The sequence below is a fragment of the Sorex fumeus genome, unplaced genomic scaffold (genome assembly GCF_029834395.1).
Source record: "Sorex fumeus unplaced genomic scaffold, SorFum_2.1 ptg000054l, whole genome shotgun sequence".
Lineage (NCBI taxonomy): Eukaryota > Metazoa > Chordata > Mammalia > Eulipotyphla > Soricidae > Sorex > Sorex fumeus.
In genome coordinates this window covers 18,829,409-18,846,094 of record NW_026606111.1, presented here as the reverse complement: position 1 = coordinate 18,846,094, position 16,686 = coordinate 18,829,409, and the positions used below count along the sequence as shown (strand labels likewise).

General features: G+C 34.7%; 1 protein-coding gene across 1 annotated transcript in view; it reads left to right on the top strand.

Moving 5' to 3' along the window:
- ASCC3 (activating signal cointegrator 1 complex subunit 3) overlaps positions 1-16,686 on the top strand; it is a 354,089-nt gene that overhangs the window by 213,843 nt on the left and 123,560 nt on the right. Inside the window, exons 19-26 of the mRNA XM_056125104.1 lie at positions 1,803-1,889; positions 2,695-2,871; positions 5,960-6,185; positions 7,873-8,027; positions 10,634-10,732; positions 11,587-11,755; positions 13,213-13,433; positions 16,105-16,190. Of these exons, the coding sequence (XP_055981079.1) occupies positions 1,803-1,889; positions 2,695-2,871; positions 5,960-6,185; positions 7,873-8,027; positions 10,634-10,732; positions 11,587-11,755; positions 13,213-13,433; positions 16,105-16,190 (1,220 nt within the window). The remainder of the gene's footprint in view (positions 1-1,802; positions 1,890-2,694; positions 2,872-5,959; positions 6,186-7,872; positions 8,028-10,633; positions 10,733-11,586; positions 11,756-13,212; positions 13,434-16,104; positions 16,191-16,686) is intronic.

The following is a 16,686-nucleotide window of genomic DNA, read 5'->3' as shown; positions in this document are numbered from 1 at the left end:
AACTTATGGAATGAATTCCTAAATCTTTTTAAGTAGAAAGGGATAGTTTAGTGATACCCTAAATAAAAATTTGAAAAATTATTTTTGGTTACTGAGAAATATTGGTTAAAAAAGGGTTAGAAAAACTTATAGTTATGAATCAGCCTAGAGTAGTGCCATAATAATGGCAAGTTAAAAGACTCTCAAGGATAATTCTTACTACACAATTTGTAAGCTTTCTTAATGCTTTTAACTTAATCATATGTAAGAGGGTGCCACTATGATAGTTATATTTTTAAGAGCATACACATGTCTTCACTTGTGATTATATACATATGCCTGCATTTATATGTGAAAATTGTGTGTGCAGAAAGAGCTTAAATTTAAATAGAAAAGTTAATATGAATATTTACTCTGAAGCTCATTTTATGGAAAGTTTGAGTTTTTCCATAAGTTTGCTTTTTTTTTTTCATTTAACTTTATTTCAATTCTTTTTTTTTCTTTTTTTATTAGTGAAAATCCATGAGGTACAGTTATAGGCTTACAAATTTTGTGCTTGGGTTTCAGTTATACAATGATCAAGTGCCCATCCCTCCACCAGTACCCGTCATCCATCCCCACGGGTCCCAACATCCCCCCTCCATAAGTTTGCTTTTGTACCTGAAGTCATTTTCAGTAGAAAAAAATAATTCAGGTTATTAAAATGAAATTTCTTCATAAATCTGAGATGTAGTCTTCTATGAAACCTAGATTTTTTTCCCCTCAGTTAACATGTTTTTCTAGGTTATCATGTGTTCATGCATAGGACAAGTTTCAGAAAATGCTTTTCTGGACTCACAAGCTTTTCCTTGTCTTTTCCTTAGTTTAACTTATATGTGTCTAATTCTCATTAGGATTCAAAGTCTTTTGACATATAATGTCTCACAATTATGACCTGGTGATTTTTTGCCCAGAACATTTTTTCCAATCCTACTGCTTCTAACATCTACTCCCCCAAATGCTTGAATTTCAATTTACCACCATTAGTTATGTTGTGTTACTTTTTCGAGAATCTTCACATTGCCTGTTTCTAGTTACTCTTTTCATAATGGGGCACAAATGGGAGTGGAGGGGGATTTGGGGCCACACCAGCAGTGCTTAGGACTTACTCCTGGCTCTGCACTCAGGGATCACTCCTGACAATATCAGAATCCTCTTATTCCCCTGGGACCATATTAGGTGCTGGATATCAAACTCGGTTTGGCAGTGTGCAGGACAAGCACATTACTATTATACTATCTCTCCAGCCCCCTGTTTAATTTTACTATTTTGTTGGTTTTGATTTGGGTCCACATCCGGCAGTGCTCAGGGCCTGCTGCACTCAGGGGTCTCCTGGTGGACTCAGATGATCCTCAGGGTTCCCAGGGATTGAAACCTGGTCAGCCCTGTGCAAGGTCTAGCCACTATACTATTGCTTCAGCCCCACCTTTTCATAATTTTCTATAACAAATAATTACCTTAAACCTGATTAGTGGTATAATTTTCCATTATGTCCACGCTAAAAATGAACAAAGACCAGAGTTATATTAAGATTTTGTAGGTGTTAGAATTTTGATTAACTGATTTTATTATTTTTTTTGTCTTAGAGATAATTATGTTTTAGGAAGGTTATTTTGTCTTTTATAAATTTAAAGCAGTGATTTGGAATACTGATCCAGAAACAATATAATTCTGCATTGTCCACATCTCAAAGGTTAAGAATGTCTGGTTTATAGGCAAGTTTTTATTAAAAATATTTTATTGAACCTTCTAATAATAACCAAATATAACACTTACTTTGGTAGACCTTCAATGAACTCTTTGATGCTCACAAAACAGAAAGTGATATTTTTGCTATAGTCTCAAAAGCTGAAGAATTTGATCAAATTAAGGTAAGATTTCTTAAAGCTTGACTCAGATAGATATATATGGATTCATTTGTTTATAGATGTTTATAATTAGTTATTGTCCCAGTTGTGTTAATATCAGCAGTTCTCCCATTTATCAGTACTATCTTATGATATTGTGTCAAACCTGACACTTATTTTTGTTCTCTATTGTAAATCAAATATTATTTAAATAGGTTTTACAATAATGAAACTATTAAAGAGCATAATATTTAATTTTGGATTTGTTTGCTCTATAAAATTTACTGATGAAAATATGAAAGATATGCATGATTCATATGAATGTTTCTATACCTATAGTATAATTTAATCTGATTAACACTGAAAACTTTAATACCTGGAATCATAGTACTTCAGAGTTTTAAGCTACGAATGTGTTACACCATATAAAAATATATGACAGTAATGAATGCATTTGAAGATAATTCAAGTTTGCCCTAATCCATTTGGACAGAGGTTTTACTCTGGTCAAATAAAAAATGAAATCTCATCAGTTGAAGGATGGTGGGGTCAGAAGATTCAATTTTTATAGCATATCAAATTTTTATATGTCAATGGCAACTTTAACATTAGTGTTGAATGATAAAATAGAATTTTATCAGCCTCAGTGTAGTTTACCATTGTTCTTTAACTTCCCTAGGAGGTAGAATACTGTTTCTTAGTTATTTAAAAGGAAAGTGTTGTTAGAGCAAGTTGAAACTTTTTAAAGACATACACTGTGGTTTACATTACTTATGAAACATTTCAGTAAATATGCTCAAATAATCCATGGAAACATTGATTCTTCCAGGTGAGAGAAGAGGAAATAGAGGAGCTAGATACATTATTAAACAACTTCTGTGAACTCTCCGCACCTGGAGGTGTAGAGAACAGTTATGGGAAAATAAATATCCTACTTCAGACTTATATCAGCCGAGGGGAGATGGACAGTTTCTCCCTTATATCAGATTCTGCTTATGTTGCACAGGTAAAAATACGATTCTCTTCCTGTTACTTGTTCTTTGTGTATTTTCAGAGATTAATTAATTTCTGCTATTTTTTTAAAAGAATTACATTGTGACCTGCTACCAAATGGCCATTTTATCTTAGATCTAATTCTGCTAACCGTGAGCATCTTTTATGCAATCTGTGCTATTAAATCAGGAGTACATATGGGATTTGGTGATAGGTTTGGCTCATTTTAATGTTTCTGTTATCTTTATTGTAGTTTAAAAATTGCAATATCTGATTTTTGTATGCTTCAGATAATAACATTTTCTTTTGAATGATAAACAGCACTCATGAAAGAATATATCAGGGCCCAGAGAGAGTACAGCATGTAAGGCACTTGCCTTAAATTTGTCTGACCCAGGTCTGACCCAGCACCCCATATGGTCCCGTGAGCCTCACCAAGAGTGATCCTTGAGCATAGAGCTAAGAGAAATCCCTGGGCACCTCTGGGTGTGGCCACAAAACCAAAAGAAAAGTTTTTTTTTTAATTGTGGAACTTGGTTGATTTCCCAAATATTAGAAATAATAAAATTTTCACAACTCAGTAGAGATGAATAAATATGTTATAGACCAGATATTCAATATGGCAAGTCTCTGAATGTAATTTTTCCTCTACTCTTGATATTTAAATCTGAAAAATTGAAGGCTAAAGGTGAAATCATAGTTCAAGTGACAGAGCACATGCTTCCATGTGTGAGTTCCTGAGTTTTCATTTCAGCACCGCCAGGTATGGCCCTGCCAGCCCAGCCACAGCTCTGCCTAGAGTGGCCCTCACTCCTCACACCACCAGCAGTGACTATCACTATTATCAAAACCAATACAAAGAAATAAAATTTTAGTAACGTACTAAAAATGATTTTATAAGTTGCAACTTATTAAATGCTAATGTAGTAACAGCCTCATGGTATAAAATGTTCATGTATTTATGTTTTTCTATCTTTATGTGAATAAAGTCAATTTTTTTACAGTATGTATATTTCAGATATACTGTATTTCTCTTCTAGTCATACTTTTGAAAACATTCTTTTTCTTTGTTTGCTTGTTTGTTTGTTTGTTTGTTTGTTTGGACGCTGATGGTGCTCAGAGCTTACTGCACTCAAGAATCACTACTGGCAGTGCTCAAGGGACCATAGTGGTTCCAGGGATTGAACCTGGGTCAGCCACTTCAAGGCAAGCACCTTCCCTGCTGTACTATCTCTCTGGTCTTTGAAAGACATTTTTTTACTTATTAAGAATTCTGTTTTTATTATTTTTATTGAGTATCGCCTCCATTAAGTTAAGGGAAAAAAAAAAGCTTAATCTCATTTTATATCTTCTTCCATTTCTTTTAGCTTTAAGGAAGCAATTATGGGTTCTGAAGTATAAAGATAAATATTTTTAAATTATTAGCAAAAAATATGGCAGTTTTTTTCTTTAAAGAAGTGACTGGAAATGATATAGGAAAACTAATGGATATAATAATCAGAATTTCTTTTTTTTATTATTATTCTCTGAGCCTAGTCAGAATCATCTGTCTTCTTTTAGTGGATATCAAAGAAATCCTTGTATCTAAATACAGTTTTTGCTCTTAAGTTTCTAATACTGACAGAATCGTTTAGTTTTTCAAAAAGAAAATATATTTTGTAAAAAATTATAAAACCAAAGCTCTTATCTCTTGCAGTCATTTCTTATTTCAAATTAGATCAACTGTTTTTTTTTCATTTTAATAATTTTTTTTCATCTGTTCTTACGATTTTGATCAGGCCTGTCATTCTTCATTTTCAAATACAAACATCATTAGATAGGATAAGGTGTCTGCAAATTCATCATTTGAAAACAATCTTCTGTGAAATAACCTCCATAGTCAATGACCATAGGAAGGAAACAACTTAAATGGAAACTAATTATAAGATATAAAAGAAGGCTTTAATTGTTATAATTTTCTATATTTATGTTAATGAAATTATCTTTTGCCTATTTAGTTATTTGGGGGGTGGGGAGGAGGCACACCCAGCAGTGCTCTTGAGCTATCCCTGGCTCTTTGCTCAGGAATGACCTTTGGCGGTGCTCAGGGAATCATATGAGATTCCAGGATCAAACTGGAGTGGGCCTTATGCAGAATAAGGCTTTACTCCCTGCAGTATCTCTAGCCCAAGGCCATTCAATTTAAAATCATAGAGTTAATTTTTAGAATTATTTAAACCTACCTTCAAATAGACTTTGACACCACTATGTGACCTTAACCAAATTGGTAATCTCACCATACACTAATGAAGAAAATTGTGATGCTAATGCCAATTAATTCCAGTTATAAAAATTAAGCGATAGCACAAGCAGTAGGTTATGTGCCTTGCATGCAGCCGGCTCGACCAGCCTGGGTTCAATTCCTCTGCCTCTCATGGAGAGGCCGGGAAGCTACCGAGAGTATCTCACCCACACGGCAAAGCCTGGCAAGCTACCCATGACATTTTCACAATGGAGAGACTTGTTACTGTCCCCGCTCGAGCATATCAGTGAACAACGGGAGGACAGTGCTACAGTGCTATAAAAATTAAGTAAGATAATACATGTAGAGCTGTTGAAACACTGGTTTATAGGAAATCATTAATTTGTGGGTCACTGTTCTCATTAATGGTTCCTTTGTCATCATCACCTCTCACTAGTTTTTCTTCTTGACTGGATCCCAGTCTTTCATATTCTAATCTAAATAGGTTTGTGTCTATATTTAATCATTGCACTGTGTACCTAGGTCCACCCTCTGCTGTTTCCTCTGCTAGGTTGCTACAGTCTCTTTAATATTTTTTATGTCTTTTTTCTCTACATTCCTGCTTAGGTGTGAATTAGAAAACTTCTTAAGAACTGGAAAGTAAGACTTCCTTCTGACATTGAAGCAAGATAATGCCCACATGTAGAGGATGTTCTTTTGTAGAAAGAGTGGAAATTAGGGTTTCATAAGAATAGATATCCATAATTAAAGAATGTAGATTGACATGCTTCTTTTGAAATTGAGAAAGAATAATGAATTTGTTGACAAATTCCAAAGCGTACTTGTACCTAACCACCAATTCCCTTGTTTTGTTCTTCAGAATGCAGCTAGAATTGTCCGTGCTCTTTTCGAAATTGCTCTGAGGAAACGCTGGCCTGCCATGACCTACAAGCTCCTGAATCTTAGTAAAGTCATCGACAAGAGGCTTTGGGGTTGGGCTAGCCCTTTGAGGCAATTTTCAGTCTTACCACCACACATTCTGACAAGATTAGAAGAGAAAAATCTTAGCGTGGATAAACTGAAAGACATGAGGAAAGATGAAATAGGTAAGAAGGAAGCAACAGTGTTTGAGTGCGTTGTTTTGTGCAAACCAAACATTTTACTAGATAAGAAAGTAAATTATAGTGAATTTTCATATTAGTCAAGATATGTTTTTGCAACCTGTGAAATTTTTTATCTTAATTCAGTCAGAAGTCTCTAACTTTTATGAAGTATCCTGAAATAATTAGCAGTTAAATGATGTTTATATTGTCAGACCACTGAGTATTTCATAAAAATAATTTTTACCTATAACTGTGTGAATTAGTAAAGTTTATCCTCAGTTTATTAATTCAAAATCTTGTAATGCATGTTTTAGCAGTATTTCAGCAAAAAAAAAATCATCACTCCAAACCTTAAACTCATGTGATTTTCTGTAGAGGAATAGCCTTTGGTTACTATACAAGATTTTGGTTAGTTAATATTTCAAATTCTAAATAGGATGGAAAGAAGCTGGCTAGAAAGAATAAATAGGAAGGATTACCACTGTCTAAAAATTTCCAGATATGCTCAAGAGAATCTGAGATATTTATTTTCCTTATGCTAAGAAAAACATTTCTAAAGCAGAATGAAAGAAGGAAAGTTGCAATAAAAATAGATTGATAAATTGAAATTAAGGATGCTAAGTAAGTTGGGCATATTCATATTGGTGTGGCAGGTTAAATATTTAACCAAAATAAGAAGATCACTTTTAGTTTCAGATTTGTGGACATAAATATTTTGTTTTGTTTATAAGAGAGAGGATCCGGAGAGGTAGTATCCAGCCAATTGGGGTTCCATCCTCTTCACCACATGCACTCCCCTGAGCCCTGCCAGAGTTCCTAAGTGTATAGCCAGAAGTAAGCCCTGAGTACCTCCAGGCATGGCACCCAAACAAGCAAAATATACTCTAGTATGAAAAAACAAGATATATAAGAAATCTTGGCATTATAAAATTTAATGTATTTCCACATAGTTCCTTTAACGTGAAAAGGCAAGTATTGATATACCTGTTTGTGGCTTTAAATATTTAAAAATATTTAAACACCTCTTTTTGATTTCTGCCTCGACCTCAGTCAGTATTCCTATAAATATCCATCTTTCAGAATTGGATATTTCATGAAAATATGGGAAGGTATTTAATTTTGTGCTAAATTAACCAGTTTTTATTTTCTAATTTTTGTGCTTTTTGAAAAACTGATTAATTTTTTGCTAGCTTGACTGAATTTTATGCCTTATCTTTATATTTTATGGAATAGATGTGGACGGCTGAGGTGTTTGATTACCAAAGCTTTTCCCATCATGATTATAGAGGTCTGAAATAGACCTTGAACAAATAAATGGCTATTTTCAGAAAATACTAAATATTTCTATAATGTATTCTAAACTAGAAAAAAGTGAAAATGTTTATAATCATTTTAACGTTATTAATAGTAAGTCTCAGTAATTTTAAGAACCTTCAAATTTTAAAAATTAATAGCTGGAACAGCTTTGATACTGGATTTCAGAGTTACGAATTGCTAATTCAAGTTAACTATTATAAAATATTCAAACATGCCAGGTCAAGAATGTCAGCTATTCTACATAGCAAATCATAAAACAAGCAATAAAACTGCCCTCTCTGAAAGCCCATTTACAAGTCAGATTATATTGCTTTTTTTTTTCTTTTATTTTCCTGTCCAGACACATTTCTTCTATGTGATGTTTTCCTTGCAGGTCACATGCTGCATCATGTGAATATTGGCCTCAAGGTCAAGCAGTGTGTTCATCAGATTCCATCAGTTACAATGGAAGCATCCATTCAGCCCATCACACGAACTGTCCTCCGAGTAACGCTGAGCATCTCTCCTGATTTCTCATGGAGTGATCAGGTAGAAAAACACCTTGTCTTCATATTATACAAAATATCTTTGCTATAGGCTCACCTATGCCTTCTTAATATCTGCCCTCAGGCACATAGAAAATCTTTAAAGCACACACACACACACACATATATATATATAATCCATCAAAAACATAGCAGTATTTATAATGATCCTCAAGAAAAATACATGGTCTAATATATTAATATGTCAACTAATGAGACCCCTTTAGAACTTTTAGAAACATAAAATGTCAATTTGGAGCAATTGTTATATGGATTCAAGCTCTATGGGGACTTTGCTTAATTTGATCTTCTTTCATGTTCTCTGTGTTCTCTTCATTTTGGCCATGTCTGCTTATTCCTTAACAGGTTATCTTAGCCTAATGGAAAGTCAAGTCTCAGTTGAAGGTGAAGCTCCAGAGTAGAACACATGCATTTTATTAAGTAGCGAAGTTTGGTACTAGGTACTCCTCCCAAATAGCAAAATGAATCAAGTCTCCATGATAAAAAATGTTTATTTTAAGTAATTTTTCACTGAAATAGCATTGCCTTATAATACTATTTAAATTTCAGGTATGCATCATTGATAATCAGCTTGTGTGTTCCCCTTTGTCCTGATTTATCCCTCTCAAGACTTATTCTACCCTTAAATCCCATTTTTCCCCACCTCTAGTTGGTCTTATAGTTCAAAACTTTGTTCTTATTTTATTAATTCATCTGGTTTTTTTCAGTATATCTCTTATGAGTAAAATAATATAATATTAGTCTTTCTCCATCTGAAAAAGCCATTATGATCATCTTCATGTTTCTCAATCTAGCATTATCTTCTTTACCATTAGACCAGTAAAATGAGTATTATATCTTTTTTTTTTCTTCTAGTAACCTTTTTTTTCCCAGTGAGATGATGTCCTCATTGATTATAAAAGACCAACCAATTACCAAAGTCTTTTTTTTGTTTAAATTATGTTTTTTATTTCTCTAAATTCTCAGCTCTCTACAAAACTGTTGAAGACCTTTCTTGGTTTTCATTCACAATACTTTTATCACATATACTCTTAAATATCTTAGATATTATATGTACGTGAAAATTCTCTCTAGATCTTCTTATTCAATCAACATTGTTTTTTAAGTTCTATCTTTCCACCAGTTTACTGGGAAAAAATAATAGTTTAGATTGTAGATACAAATGCAAATATTAGATTCAAGCCTTTTTTTTCAAGAGCATGTTGGATAGTATAACAATTTCTACTCTTCATATTTTAAGATTGTAGTTATGTGTAAATAAATATTTTGCAATACCTAATCATCGTTTACTGTGTATGAGTCTTGCTAAGCAGTGTGCTCGAAAATTTCCCCACAATTGTTCTAATCCAAATCTACCTTTTAAGTGCCCTAACCTTTAATATTTCTGATCTACAAACTAGGAAAATATCTATTTTCTCACAACTCTGTGAGGATAAAATGATATAATATTCTGCTTAATATTTCTCTAGACATAAAATTGTATATACAATATAAGATTATTATTATATTCATAGTTCAATTTTCATATTTAATAGAGTATTTTTAAATTTAGTAGTTTCCTATTTTCATACTCTTTTACCATTATCTACAGGAAATCTCCCACAATTTTTTTTGATTCATTAGTAGAATACTTGATTGTTTTTACAATTAGTTCTATCAGTTAGAATGCTGTTGCCTACAACAATCAAAAACTTGACTTGTTTCAAGCTAACTTAAGCAAGAAAATTAATTATCTTTCACAAAAGGTTCAGGTGGCAGAAACCCTAAGGAAATCTTCAGTTTAAGGAAATCATTCAGGGCTCAGAATCTTTCCATCCTTTTGCTCTGCTAATGCTACTGGCTACTTTCCAACTATTTTCAAGGCTGCCTGTTCACGTTTAAAAAGAGAGGGAAACTTCTGCACTTCACTCCAGAGCATGGATCCATAAGGACTTTTTGCCAGTCTAATTGGGCATGTACTTTCCCCTTACCACAGCTGTTGTCAGGGGAATGGTATAAGCTGACTGGTTTATGCTAATCATAATTAACCTGGGATGTGTGGCATAATCTCCTGAGTCACAGAATACTGAACAAGACTTTAGATGGTAGGAAAAAACAAAAGTGAATAAGATAAATATGCAAAACATAACACATATATCCAATGGAATATTATTTTGTATTTTGTTAATAAAAGATGTCCTGATCACTTGCCACTTGCTATTGTAGGAGTGAATGTCATGGTAAATGAAGGTCATGAAAGCTGCTTATAAAATAATTCCATTCGTATGAAATATCCATTATCAGCACATCTATAGAGAGTAGACTTTGTCCAGGATCAGAGGTGAAAGACAGAGGAACAGCAATAGGCAGCAATAGGCAGCAATGCTAATGGGTGTTAGGTTTCTATTTCTGAGTGATTACAATTATATCATGGTTGCACCACTTCTTAAATATATTAAAACCATTTAACTTATTTAACTGTAAACTTTGTTAGAGAAATTGCATATCAATTAAGCTGTTATAAAGAAAGGAATAGGTGTCAAGAATGTTAACAGCATCCTTTACTTAAATTGCAGTAAATGTTATATGAGAATACTGATTATCTTTCAGGTCCATGGAACAGTAGGAGAACCCTGGTGGATTTGGGTGGAAGATCCAACAAATGATCATATTTATCATTCAGAGTACTTTCTCATTCTAAAAAAACAGGTAAATATATATCTGTGGCTGTACCTTATTATATTGCTGTCATTAAAAAATATATACACTAGATGGCAATTTCTGATTTTACTCACTTTTCTGTACTTTTCATGGTACCACTAAAGCTTTATTATATTTTGTTTCTGTTTGATTTTAAAAGAAAATAATAATGAATTGTTGCAGTATTGATATATTCAGTATACTCAGTATGAGAAATTGAATTGTAATCTTTGCTGGGGCTTCCAAAGGGGAAGAGTATATAAACTGAATGATACAAATAATATGAAAATGAATTAAACAAGAAATAATAACTTTGGGTTTTACATGAATGCTGTACTAAAGAGTATTGAATCACATTATGAAAAGGGCATTTGGTTTTAAATTCTCTGTCAGTCCCATGAGAAGGATTCAGCTTGATGTTAGCATGCCTTTAATACTGATGCTTCATTTGCAATCTCATTTTATCAAACTGAAAGCAATCTTCAGGCCGCGAGTTTTGGCTGTACAACCGTAGAATTTCACAGGAATTTTTTTTTTTTTAATTTTCACCATATTGGTCTTTATGATTATCTTCTTTTTATGCCTGGTGATTCTGTTATTCCACTTAACAGTGATAGAATTTAAAGAAGATGACTTTTTTAAATTGTAAAAATCATGAAGTCAAGTTCTTGAATTAATTGATTTTTGAAAATTCTGATAATATGTTACTTTAGTTATCTACTGATGCATGATTATAGTGTATACAATAGATTTTAATTTATCTTTTACATCTTACCTTATCTACCATTTTCTTAGCAATAGATTGATAAGACCTTAATAATATTAGAATGCCCATATTTACTTTAAGCTTTATTTCACATTAGGTCATTAGTAAAGAAGCGCAAGTGCTGGTGTTTACAATTCCTATTTTTGAGCCTTTGCCTTCCCAATACTACATCCGAGCAGTGTCTGATAGATGGCTGGGAGCTGAGGCTGTATGTATTATCAATTTTCAACACCTGATTCTACCAGAGAGACATCCTCCACATACAGGTAATATAGCAGATAGTAAGTGAGTCGTTGATTTTCCAAAATGGTTGTTTCGGTTAAAACTGAAAAGTGACTGAATTAAAGTGTTTGAATCCAAATAAAAAATGCTATTTATTTGTCAGAATTTGTAAAAGACATTTCAAACTCAAGTTTATGGATATGTACATTTTGTAGAGAGGGTCTTAATTTTCATTGTCAGCTAAACTTTTTCATCAACTAAACTTTAGAAATCTAGTCTGCTTGTACTTATTATAGTTCACTGAATCTTATTTCTAATGTAAGCACTTTATTTTAAGCATGATTTTACTAATAAGTCAAAGTGAGTGTGGCAAAGCAATAGTCCAAACAATAGTCCAGCTACATAGCCTTGTATGTAGTTGACCCAGGTGTAATCCCCAGTTAATGGTTCCCTGAACTCCTCCAGGAGAGGTCCCTGAGTGCAAAGCTATGAGTAAGCCATGAGCAATACCAGAAGTGGCCAAAACCTCACCCCCCCCCAAGAATCAAAGAGAATTTGTTCCATCTATATGGTTTACTTTTGTACACACACACACACACACACACACACACACACACACATACATATATGCACTAAGTGAATAAGCTATAATTGCTAAAGAGTAGATTCACCTATACCTGTGCTCAGTTTGTGCCCTACAGACAGTACATACCTTCTACATCAGTTCTGTTCCTCCACACTAAGAGTATCTAAGGGCATAACATAATCTATAGTATCATTTAACATGATTTTCATTGTCACAACTGAAAAATTGCATTTTATTCAAATAGCATGAGTGCTTTTCTATTTATTTTGACTTAATAAAAGAAGCAAAATTTCATTAATGTTAATAATGATACTCTTAAGCAAATATTCTATTTCCAAAAGCATGTGTAGATATTCAAATTATAGAGTAAAAAAAAATCACACCATTTGCAGATGACATGATAATAAACAGAGAAAATCCCAAGATTCCAACAGGAAGTTATTTAAAATGATAACTGAATATAGTAAGTGTCAGGCTACAAAAATCAGCATTCAAAACTCAGTTGTTTCACTATCAAAGAACTAGCATAAAAAGCAATCCCAGTTTGTAATTCTATCAAAAAGAATTAAGTACTTTAGAATAACTTTAACCAAAGTTAAAGACCTGTACACTAAAATTTATGACATTGTTGAAAGAAATAGAAGACACAAAACAATGGAAGGATACTTGGTGCTTGTGAAATAGGAGTAATTTCATTACAATGACTATATCACCAAAAGAAATATGTGAGTTCACTGCAATCCCAAACCAATACTAATAGTATTTTTCCCAGTAATAGAACCAAAAATCCTGAAATTTATGTCCAGCTTCTTTTTCTTCTAAATATTGAAAGGTTGTTATCATGTCTCCTAAAAATACAATTTCCAGTGCTGTACCTATTTTCCACTTATAGTAGTCCCTTTTTCCCTCTTTTAGAATTACTGGATCTTCAGCCTCTACCAGTCACAGCTTTGGGATGTGAGGCCTATGAAGCTTTGTACAATTTCAGCCACTTCAATCCTGTACAGACGCAGATATTTCACACTCTCTACCATACAGACTGTAATGTCTTACTGGGAGCACCCACTGGATCAGGAAAGACGGTTGCAGCTGAATTAGCCATTTTCAGAATCTTCAACAAGTACCCTACCTCAAAGGTCTGTTCGAAAGAGTCACTTGCTTACATTCAGTGACAGAGGCATCTCACAGTTTATAAATAATCTGATTCTATGTATACTTGCAGAACTTTATGTGTATATTCGTCACTCAGTGAATTTTCCCAGGAGAGGCCATGGCACTCAGCTTTAGAATAACTGGCCATAAGAAAATGTACCCTATGTTGGAATATTGTATATATGAGACCCTATTATTAACAGTATTGTAAGCCATGGGCTGGAGTGATAGCACAGTGGGTAGGGCATTTGCCTTGCACACGACCCATACGACCGACCAGATTTCAATTCCTCCACCCCACTCGGAGAGCGCGGCAAGTGACCGAGAGTATCTTGCCCGCATGGCAAAGCCTGGCAAGCTCCCCGTGACATATTCGACATGCCAAAAACAGTAACAAGAAGTCTCACAATGGAGACATTACTGGGTCTACTTGAGCAAATCGATGAACAAATGGAGGACGGTGACTGACAGTGATTGTAAGCCATTGTGCCTATTATTGGTTCTTGTAGTTAAAAAGAATAAAAGATGTACCTTAAAATTTGTGGGCCTGGGGAGCTGGCTGGTGCCCAAGTTTCATATGTCAGAGCTCAGGGTACTCCCTGCACCTCATGGTGTCCCCCAAGCCCCATCTGGAGCAGCTCCCTCTTTTAAATGTTTTAGCTGACTTTTAAAGTGATTGTCAGTACATGTTTTTTCTGGTTTTTCTTCCTGCACAACAAAGTTTTCTTCTCAGTTTACTATGTAGCTGTTAACTCATTAGGAGACTTGTTAACACAGCAGTTATGCTTGTCTAATTTTGAAACATTTTATAAAGAAAAAATGTTTTCAGTGAACAATGTGTACAAAAATACAAACTATTAAAATCAGATTTTTTAAACAAAAGGTAAATTATACACTTAGCAAGTTTTATAAAAAAATCTACATTAGTACTTATTATTTCATATTATTTCTCTTCTGAATTTTGAACTCATATTATTTCTCTTCTGAATTTTGAAATTAGTTAATTTTTTTGTGAGGGGTTTAAAATTCAGAGAATTCTTGACCATTATGTCAGAGAAACCGTTAATTTAGAAACTTGTTTTTTCTATGTAATACCACCATTTCACTGTATCACTGTCATCCCGTTATTAATCGATTTCCTCGAGCAAGCACCAGTAACGTCTCCTTCGTCCTAGCCCTGAGATTTCAGCAAGTGCCACATTGGAGGCTCTTTCAGGGTCAGGGAAATGAGACCATCATTGTTACTGGGTTTTGGCATATCAAATACCCAACAGGGAGCTTGCCAAGCTGTGGGCAGGATATCCTGCCAGGTTCTCCAAGAGCGAGAACTAGACATTAAGAAAATTCTCGGGTGCACTTCCGCTTCCGGGAGCTTGGTTTTATAGTCTCTTATCTTGACCGTTGATGGAATTACACAATGCCAGGGGCAGTTGGTGGGTGTAACTGTCTAGCCACTGGAAGATGGGGGATCTGGGTAGAGGAGACCCAGTCCCAATCCAAGCAGCCTTGGAGATCTCAGCCCCGGGTCCTGTACACCTGAGTTTATCTGCCGGTTCCTTCAGGCGTGAGGCTCTTCTGCGCGCGTGGAGAGTGGTCTTGAGCATGGCTGTGGCTGAGTTCCAGAGGTCTTCTGCTGCCGGAACTCTGCTCAGGGCAGGGAGGGAAACCCAACCCACCTCCCTCCAAGGAGCCCCAGTGAGGACAGCTTGGCACAGGGGCAGGATACTCTGCATTTTTCTCTTCCAGGAACTTTGTTTTATAGTCTCTGGATCTTGGCCGTTGATGGGATTACACAACGCCAGGGGCAGTTGGTGGGTGTAAGTAATGCCTAGCTACTAGAAGATGGGGGAACTGGGTGGATGTGGCCCAGTCCCTATCTGAGCAGCCTTGGAGATCTCAGGAGAGTGGTCTTAAGCATGGCTGTGGCTGGTTCAGGAGGTCTTCAGCTGTCGGGGCTCTGCTCCGGTATTTTTTAAATACCACCATTTAAAAACTTTTTTATCATAAACCAAATTTTATGATTATTATTATTAGAAATTTATTACTATTTATGATTATTATTATTATTTATGATTATTATTATCAGAGACTATAAAATCCAGATCCTGGAACCGCGTGGCCACATTCGCGGCCGCGCGACATCTTATCAGAACTTTTTTTTTTTATGACATCTTATTATCTCATTCCTACTTTGGACAAACTTGCAGGCTATCGAATGTAACCTGCCCACAGGGCAGAGTCTGGCAAACTCCCCGTGGCGTACCAAATATGCCAAATACCAGTAACAATGATGGGTCTCATTCTCCTAAAGAGCTGTGAATATAATCTCAGGGCTAGGATGAAAGAGATGTTACTGGGGCCTGCTCGAGGCAATCGACGAATAACAGGATGATGAAATGAAAATGAAAAATATTATTAGAAAATATCTCTGGTATTTTCAAAAACAACTTCAGATTTTCTGTTTTCACATTTTTCTTATGTATTACATTTCTTTCCTTGAGTCTAGATTGAATGTTAATGACTTCTATTTAACATTTAAGTCTTTGTTGTAGAAGATATATTTTAAACTATACTGTCATTGTGATAAATTTTATGGAATTTACCTTTATTGAAAATGCTGTTACTATTTTCATGAGTCCTCTGCTCATCTTTCAGGCCGTATATATTGCACCCCTAAAAGCCCTAGTACGTGAAAGAATGGATGACTGGAAAGTTAGGATAGAAGAAAAACTTGGAAAACGGTAAGTTTCTTGCTTTTCCCAGAGGATATCCTTTGACTAATTTAAAGAAACAAGTCATACCAAAAGATGTTGGTTTTATGAATTTTTTTTCTTATTGAATCACTGTGAAATAGACCCTTTTAAAACTGTTCATGATTAGGTTCCAGTCATACAGCATTCCAGCGTTCCAACACCCATCCCTCTACCAGTCTAAATTTCCCAGCACCAGTGTCCCCAGTTTCACCTCTCTCTCTGTCTCTGTCTCTCTCTGTCTCTTTCTCTCTCTTTCTCTCTCTCTCCCCCCCACTCCTCTCTTTTTTTTTCTCTCCACTCCTGACCCCATTTTGCTATTGTAGTCAGTGGTTGGAATCTCCCACAAGTGTGGGTTGCAGATAGTTAAGATAGAGAAGACACTAATATGACAATAATACTTGACATGGTGTCACTGTATAAAGGAATGAACTCAAAGCCAGAGCAATAGTACAGCAGGTAGAGTGTTTGCCTTGCATGCAGCTGA